We start from the raw sequence: 9,225 nt of genomic DNA on the forward strand, positions 1-9,225 counted from the left end.
TCAGAGGAGAAAGGATTTAAAGGGGACTGAGATGGGGAGATGGTCTGAACAGCAAGGAAGTACAAAAGAAGAAAAACAAGTGGTTGCATTCCACTTTAACAGATGGCTTAAAGAAGAAATCAAGGAATAGAACATCACTGATTATCTACCAGGGAGTTCAGGCTCTTGGTATTTTTGAGGTCACTGCTCACCTTGATTAAAAACTGAAATCCAAAGAGAGTAGGTTCTAGTAGAATTCAACCCACATCATTCAAATGTGAATGGAGGCAGTTGGCTAGGCTCTCTGACAGTTAAGAGACCTGTTCCTGAACACAACGGCACAGTTTAGCACTTTAGAGACATCATCCTATTTAATCCTCATAATCACTCTCTGTATTATTGTATTCATATCAATTATACACAGTCTTCAACTTCTCCCTTGCTGGTGAGATGGTAAATCACCAATGCTGTATCCACAGATGCCAAAAGACTACACTGCTTTATAAGAAATTTACTCGAGAGAGAAAAAGATAAGGCAGACTATATCCATTTATTGGAAAAACATTTACTGACCCCCTTCTATGTACCAGACAGTTGGGGCACATTATTGAAGACATATAAAATAACTGCCCACATGTAACTTACTGTCTAGTAGGGTGGGAAAAGAGACAATTCTCCAAAAATAAACACACAATAAATAAGACATATAGTCATCTGGAAGGTAACAGATGCTACAGAAAAAGAGAACATAAAGCACTGCAAGAGAGATACAGGGAATAGTTTGCAACTGTAAATAGGGTAGACATCACTGAGGAGGTGACTGTTTAGTGAAGGAGGTGAGGCAGCTGGCCATGAATATATCTGGGGAGGAAATATTACAGGCAGAGGGGAAATCCAGCACAAAGACCTAAAAGCGGGAATATTCCTAGTATGTTTCAGGATCAGCAAGGAGGTAAGGATGGCTGGAATGGACAGCAGCAGAGGGAGAGGAGTGGGGATGAGGTCAGAGTTCATGGTACCCAGAATATGATGGGCTTTGTGAATCATGAGGAATCTGACTTTTATTCTGAGTGACATGAAAAGACAGTGGAGGGTTTTAAGCATATCTGACCTATATTTTAAAAAGATCACTCTGGTTATTATGCTGGTAACATTAAAACAAAGTCAGCGAAGGAGAAAGGAGAGGCCACTGAAACCATCCATGCAACAGGTGTTGGAGACCGGGACAAAGGTGCTCACAGTAGAGGTAGGAAAAGGGGTTGAACTCCTGGATTTATTTCAAAGACAGGATCCTGGATACATTTTGAAGATAAGGCAGCAGGAACTGCTAACAGCCTGGATATAGAGTGGGAGAGAAAGAGAAGAGTCAGGATGATTCCAAGGTTTCTGGGTTGAATAACCTAAAAAATAGAGCTATCTCCCACCAAAATGGAGCAGCTACAGAGAGAGCAGGTTTGCAGGGAAGATCAGAAATTCCAAATTAGTCCTTAAAACTGAAGACTTTTCAATATTCAAGTGAAGAAGTCAAAAAAGGAGTTGGATATATGCAACAGTTTAAGAGAGCTACCCAAGCTGGAAATAAACATTTGCAAGTCGTAAGGAGCTACATGGTATTTTATTAAAGTCTTACAACTGTTTGTGACAAGAATCCTATAACAGCTGAGCCCTGAAGCATTCAAAATTAACAGGCTGGTGTGAGAAAAAAGAAAAAAATGCACAAAATTTTTAAAATGACTGAAAAGGAGAATAGGGGTATAGGAGGCAAAGCAGGAAACTGTGGTGTCCTCAAAATCAAATGAAGAAAGTCAAATCAAAAAAGAGGGAATACTGGTCTTGCTCAGTGGGTTGAGGATCCGGTATTGCTGTGAGCTGTGGTGTAGGTCGCAAACGCGGCTTGGATCTGACGTGGCTGTGTGGCTGTGGTGTAGGTCCATGGCTACAGCTCCAATTAGACCCCTAGCCTGGGATCCTACAGATGCCATGGGTGCGGCCCTAAAAAAAGGGGGGAATGAGCAATTATATCAAATGCTGCCAATAGATAAATATGCGAACTGATTGCTGAAACTGGCAATTTATAATATTTTCTTTTGAAAAAACCCTGGTGACTGTATCTCACTCAGCTTCACTACAGAAGACATAAATATGCATTGAATATGTTATCTTTTAATTTTGTCATGAATTCATTTTTCTAAAGGATTATTCAAAAAGAAGATTTATCCAATTTAATATTTGGGACTTAAGTCAGTAGATGTGTTAGGAAATACAAGTGCTAAACTGTAGCTGCTAATGGTAATTTGCTAATATTCAATTCCTATCCCTCAAAGAAAAACAAACAAACAAATAAAACCACCACCTAAAACTAAAAACAAAAACACCCAACAACAAAAACTCTAGGTGAATTGGAAATTAAAGGATGGATTTCCTTTGTCTTTATGAAGAATTATGATAAACCAAAAGCCAATATATTGCTTTACTATTTGATAATGTTCCAGAAGTATTTTGTTTCAGAATGCTAATACTAGTGCAGCATGCTACAAAACTAAAATAAAAGGTATAATTATTAGAAAGAAGTAGACACAAGTGTCATTATATATAACTGATTATATAACTAGGATATCCAAGAGAATAAACTGCAAAGCTCTTACAATAAGAGCCAACTATAAAATAAAAGCACAAAACTCAACAGCCATCTTATACCAACAATAGCCAACTTGAAGAACCCATCACGACAGCAACAAAAACATAACTATCCAAGAAGAATCTTAACAAGAAATATTAGGACTTACATAAAGATTAAACAAACAAATAGCATCTCTGTTAAGAGAGAGAAGGTCGGCATAACTTTTAATGTCCCTTAAGAGAAACACTGACTACTCTATGTGATGGCATTAGACAAAGAATCAAAATAAACTGGACACTTTTTAGTTCTAAAAATTAATCTGCAGAGTCTTCCAGGTTAAAATGGCAGGTTTAACAAAACATTCAAGCACATTCTCTCTCTAAACTCCACAAAATGGCAGTAAAGAGATCTTTTCAGAAGACAGAGGCCCAAGGATGTAAAGAACTATAATGGAAATTACAACAAAATCATCAAAGTGGAAAGCAGATAGATAGACAAATAGCAACTTAGCTGACCTGAGACTGAAATGCTACACCACCAGTGGGGAAAGCTGAGAAGCCCTTCAGTTTGCTGCAAAACTCAAGGTGAATGGGTGGGGGGCTAAAATAAGGTTAGTAAAGTTGTCTGAGAAGCCCTGCTTCCCAGAGCCCTTCCCACCCTCTCGCTGTACTGCTCTGGCCCAAGTCCCTGAGCCCAGCAAGACTGGAGGTTGATGCTTGGAGAGTAGATACAACAGTGAAAACTGTGAGACAGAGAACACCAGCACCTTCCCCAAAGTGCCTCATTACAAAGAGGATGCTAAGACTCTAGCCAGATGCCTCCCCAACACAGGCAGCTGGATGCTTCCTCAGTGCAGGGTCCTGCCGGAAGACCACTCCCTGAGCAACTCAAGAGGAAAAAACCTTACGTGTGGCCCCAGAGATTAACTCAAAAGGAACTGTTATTGTCAAAAGGTGGCCACTGAGGAGGGAGACTAAGGGGATGGGAGAGGGGATCACTGATTTTACACAAGTGTTTTAGTGCTCTTAGATTTTAATTATGTGCATATATTAATTTTAAAATAAAGATAAGTTAATAATCTTTATCTGAAAAGAAAGATGAATATAATTTGATTTTTTTAAAGAGTGAGTTAGCTCTACCAGGTATTTCTATAGATTCTAAATGTACAATTAAAACAATTTACTATTAAGATTAGAGATCAATGACAGATGAGTAAGACCTAAAACAGAATTAGACCCAAAAGCTAGTCAAGAACTTAATAAAGACCACTACCCAATGAGGAAAGCATGGTGCAGGTAGAAGGCGCTGGCTCAGGAGGAAGAGGTACTGTAAGACAATTCATGCCCATGTGCTAATACAGAATGATAAAATCTAATATATTTCCAACTTTTTTTTTTTCCCATTTACTCACCTCTGGTTTTTCCAAACATAAATATTTACAAGGAAAACTCATTAAAGACAAGATAGATTTGAATACATATCTTGTTTGGAAAACACCATTATGTAAATTAAAAGACAATTAATAAGCCACAGAGGAAAAAAAAAAAAAACTACACATTTGATAAAGGCACAATACTCTTTATATTAAACAGATTATTTTAAATCTGTTTTAAAATCATCAATTAAGAATAAAATGGGCAAAGTACCTGCATAGACAAGTCTCAAAAGTTAAAACAAACATAAATTAGTAATTTTACTAGTTACCAAAAGACAGAAATTAAAATAAGACCATATTTTTATAGAAAATTTAGGAAAGAATAAACACTGAAGTGCTGAAACTATGCAAAGACCATTCAGCGTGCAAGGGAATCAATGCGTCTTGGCATAAGCAATTTGGCAACAGGACTCAAGAGTCATAAAAGAATTCACCTCTGCCCCATGAATTCTGCTGTAAATCCAGCCTGAGCAAGTCAGAGATAGTGAGGCCTTCAGACTAGGGCATTTACCCCAGCCCCGCCTATGTGTCTGCTACTTTCTGACCTACTGCCTTTGCCAGATGCTATTGAAGACCTTGCTCCAAAACTATGCTGCAAGCACACTTGTTATCCTCCGTCTACGGATAAAGGAAATACAATCAAATAATTAGGTAATTAAAGGTCACTTAGATGGGAAGTGGCCAAGCTAGAATTCGGAACCAGTTTAATATTGTATTCTCAAACACTAACTATGGAAATATGCCAAACAAGAGAAAACTAGTTAAACTATGACAAACCCATCATTAAAAAATCTTATTTTCAAAGAAGATTAAGGGCATAGGAGATGCTGGTGATATATCAAGTGAGAGGGCAGTATTTAAAACTACAAATGAAATTAAAATGCCAATTCTGATTAAAATACATATTTATGCAGACAAATAAAAAAGGGACAAATTGAAGTACATTATCCTGTGAACAGTTGTTTATTTCTGGATGATGTCACTGTGATTTTTATTTTCTTAATTTTTTTTTGGTAATTCCCAAAATATTTACGACAAAGATAATTGCTTGTTATTTTAAAACGTTTAAAAATTACAGAAACAATAGAAATTCTAAACTGCAGTGACTTAGGCTGCAATTTTTAAATGTGCAATGAAAATACAAGGTCAGAGTTTACTCCCTCAGCTGCACAGCATTTCTACTGAACTACAAGTGCCACCGAATGAGGATTTTTCATTATTCTTTTCTCACTGAAATGGAGAAAATTAGCTTTACAGAACTTAATAGTCCAAATAACCAAAAGTTAACTAGCACATAACACAAGAGAGAACCTCTTCAACTCCCAATACATGCTAGGAATCACACTGACTGATCGAATTCTATTATTCACACAGTAAAATTTTAAAAGTTTCAAAAAATAGAAAAGCCTGAAGACATGTAAATATACCTGAACTATTTGTTGGGAACAGATTTAGGAGTTCCTTCAAAGATGACTGGAATTGAACGACTACAGAATACCTGTTTTGAGCATAAAAGGATGAACAATTTTAAAAAAAACATTTTTCTTTGGATGTGTTGAGTGTTGGGGAACTGAAGGAGTGGGCGGATCTGCAGACAAACTGTGCCTTTCCTTTGTTATTTTAAAGTATAACATTACAAGTGGTTTAACTTGTAAAGAATCATGGCAAAGCACTTTCTAGGAACGAAACAACTTAGGAGAGGACAATGACATTTTTCTGCGTGGATACAGAATTATTTTAACTTTTAAAATTTCTCAAATATGTCTTCGGACATAGACAAATGATGCATACAATTCTTAGACCTGTGTGCCCCAAAGGATCTTTTTTGAAGTTATTTCCACCTCTTTGTTAGACAAGTTCTTAGTGCAAAGATTGGTAAAGAATGAATATTCAGGGGAGAAAGCTTCTAGCATTATCACTCTATATAACAACATCTATAAATAATTCTGTAATTACTTCGAAAGAAAAAGTGGAATTGCAAGAGCTCACCCTTACCTGAGCCAAGAAGTGAAAAGAGTGATTCAAAATCTTTAGAAAAGGAAGAGTCCTATTCAAAAAACCAAAGGTAGGACCCGCCCACTTCCCCTGGAAGACCAGTTGCTATGGTAACGTGCTGTAACCCCCAAAGAGTCCGTACAATCAGGGGTAGGGGGATGGTTAAAGAGGGGATCTGGGGAGGAGGGAGAGGAAGGCTGAGAGGTTAAAACGAAGACAAGGCCCTAGGCTGCGGCAGGGGTCAGAGAAGGTGGGCTTACCACCAAGAAATTCAGCACTCCGTAGAGAAATTCAGAACACCAGTAAGAACAAAGTTCTGGACGCTAGAGTCGCATCATATAGTTCAGCTAAAGTTTGAGTCATTAGAGACGCTTCCCTCCCTCCCAGAGAGAGGAACAAACCACCCTTTGTGAGTCCTTCCCGACTCAGGAAAATGAAGCTAGAGTTTCATCTCAGTTACAAACTGAATGCTACTTTGCAAAATTAAAATCTTGACTTTTCTTAGATTAAACCAGTGGTTCCCAAACTCTGCTGCACACTGGAATAGCCAAGGGAACTTTTAAAACACATAACGTGTTTTAATTGGTCTGGGGTGCAATTTTGAGCTCGAGAGTTTTAAAACTCCCCAGTGATCTTTTTGTGCGGCCAATTTTGCGAACTACAGTACTCCAAGATAGGGTGAGACGGACGAGAAAATGTAAACCAAAAAAAAAAAAAGAGAGAGAGAGAGAAGAAAAAAGAAAGCACAATTATCCCCCTTTGTCTTTTTACGGCTAATAATAGAAATTAGCCGGCTTTCTCCAAGCATGCACAGGACAATAGCTTTCTTGATAAATTGGAGTCCCCAGCATGCCCTAACAACACTTTCTTTGAGATAAAAAAGACCGGGCAATAAAAGCCTTTTTCTTCCCAAGAGAGAAAACATACTTCGTACCAAAACACCAAACTCATACACCTATTTCAAGAGCGAACCGGCCAAGAACTTGGGAGGGCGAGCTCCAGGACCAGAAGGAAACCGAACCCGAATCCCACCGTCACTCGCCGGGGTCCTGCGGCCACCAGGGCTGGGCGAAGCCGGGGTGCGGGGCCCCGGAGCCCCCACCTCGGGCCCCGTCCCCGGACCCTGCAGGAGACGCCTCAGTAAAGTTACTTGAGGGAAGTTTGCTGGCTTTTCCAGCCTGCGCCTCCCTGGGCGAGGGGCGCGGCCCCGCCACCTGCTCGGTGCCCAAGCTGCTGGGCCGCACCCCCTCCTGGGACCTCGGCCACCGCCAGGGTTCTTGCACTGGGGCAGGCACCAGCACCGCGGGCAGGAGCCCCGTGGTACTCGCCTCGCCCCTCCCCGGGGTCCTCAGCGCAGTCGGCCCTGCCCTCGGGCCCGGACCACCGCGCGGGACCGGCACCGTCCCTTTTGGAGTCCCTCAGGAAGCTCGCCCGCGCCGCCAGCGCCTTTCTAACCGGGGTGGGGGATCCAGCAGCCCCTACATCCCGGGGCCCGACGCCGGCCGGCGACCCAGTCCCAGCCCAGCCGCGCTTGGCCCCTCCAGCCCGCGGCCGGGAGCGCGCCCCTGGCCCGGCGGTCCGACGCTGCGCACGCGCGGAGGCGCCCGTCCGCTCGCCTGGGCGCCCTCACTCACCGCCGGCGGCCCTCGTCCTCTCAGACACTGCTGCCTCCTGTGCTGCTCGCCCCTCGCCGCCCCGGCCCGGTGCCGGCTCCTCAAGCCCCGGCCCGGGCACTCGGGGATCCACCGCCCGGCGGGCTCGGCGGGCACCCGCACGCAGGGCACGCTCCGCGGGGCCGCGCCGCCCGCCCGAGTGGCGGGAGGGGCGGGGCCGAGTGGGCTACGCGCCTGGAGGCGCCGGTCGATACGGGGCATGCGCACTCCTTGTCTCTTCCTAGGGTCTGGTTTTGAAGTAGGTGGTGACCCTGGACCGGTGAAAGGTAGGGAGGTGGGAGAGAGCCAGAACTCCCCCTTCCTTGAGCGGCAAGTTCGCCCTTGCCCCACAAGCTTCAGTTTTCTTTCTACCACTTGTCAATGAATGCGTTAAACATTTACTGAGCACCTACTTTGGTAGAGCCTTTGTGCAGGACAGGGTATCCTCAGGTAATGGGGAATGAATTGCATTCATTTTTTGGATTCCTCTTCCAGCAATGATTCCAGCCCTCTCTTTGAACAGACGAGAAAAGTGCATAAATAGAGATCACCCAGTACCTAAAACTTCAAACCTTAACTATGTACTTAAGCAATTTGAAGGACAGTTGCCTCTGGCTGGGTGAAGAAAAAACTTTGAGAATCCTAGAAGGAAAGAGGTGGAGTTAGGAGGTAAGTTCATCTGGGAGAAAGGTCAACAGAAAGGCGGAAATGGCAAAATAATAATAATAATAATATAGGAGCTCATGAATATTGGGGACAAGTTTAACAAGTTCATTTTTCATAGTGAAGGGCAAAAATGGTGACTGGTGAAGCTTGTCTGGAAAAGATTTTTGATACTTCACTTCAAATTTTTGGCTTTTTTTAGTGGATAATTGAGAAATACTAAAGATGAGGGAGAGAAGGACTTGGTGTTTGTGTGATCTGACTAAATGCAGAATTTAGGAATATGAAGTGAAGACAGGATGTGAAATATTGTCATATAAATTCCAGGTAAGAAGTAGGAAAGTCCTGAATTCAAATGTTGACATCAGAAATAGAATGCATGGAAAAAAGTCTTCAGAGCTTATGAAGAGCAGAAGGTTTCCCTAGTTTTTGTCACTGCCTGTTTGGGTGTAGAGAGCTGTTTCTGATGACAGACACCTCTTTCATTAGATTAGATGCTTGTCCTTAATAGATATTTATTAGTGGATAAATTTGATCTCTAAAATATACAGCTACTGTCTCTAAATGCATCTTTTAACGTGAGTTTGGCCCTGAACGAATGTATTTCTATTTAATTGAACAAATTATTAATTTGAGAGACAGTATATATAATTAAAAATGTATGGACTTTGGAAAACAACAACAAAAAAAACCTTTATAAATTCCAGATACTTTATAACAGACTATCTGATGTGCAAATTACTCAATATCTATGAGCCTTACTGTTGTTCATCTGTAACGTCAGGGGGAAAGAAATTTTCCTCTGCCTTCTAGGTTCTTCTGGCTGATCTAAGAATTAAATTGACAGGAGAGAGTTTAACAGGGGAATTCAAACAAAAGTT

The 9,225-nt window shown here is 41.6% G+C and overlaps 2 protein-coding genes across 2 annotated transcripts in view; both read right to left on the minus strand.

Annotated features, from left to right (window-relative positions):
* The window catches only part of BTBD3 (BTB domain containing 3), a 32,602-nt gene extending 24,819 nt beyond the window's left edge, over positions 1-7,783 (minus strand). Inside the window, exon 1 of the mRNA XM_047771675.1 lies at positions 7,664-7,783. The gene's annotated coding sequence lies outside the window, so the exon portion shown is untranslated. The remainder of the gene's footprint in view (positions 1-7,663) is intronic.
* Positions 5,415-7,903, minus strand: LOC125121885 (synapsin-1-like). The gene has a single exon (XM_047770197.1). The coding sequence runs from the start codon at positions 7,901-7,903 to the stop codon at positions 7,508-7,510; it is 396 nt and encodes a 131-aa protein (XP_047626153.1). The 3' UTR covers positions 5,415-7,507.
* Positions 7,904-9,225: the final 1,322 nt, after the last annotated feature.

Source organism: Phacochoerus africanus, chromosome 3 (assembly GCF_016906955.1).
Source record: "Phacochoerus africanus isolate WHEZ1 chromosome 3, ROS_Pafr_v1, whole genome shotgun sequence".
Taxonomy (NCBI): domain Eukaryota; kingdom Metazoa; phylum Chordata; class Mammalia; order Artiodactyla; family Suidae; genus Phacochoerus; species Phacochoerus africanus.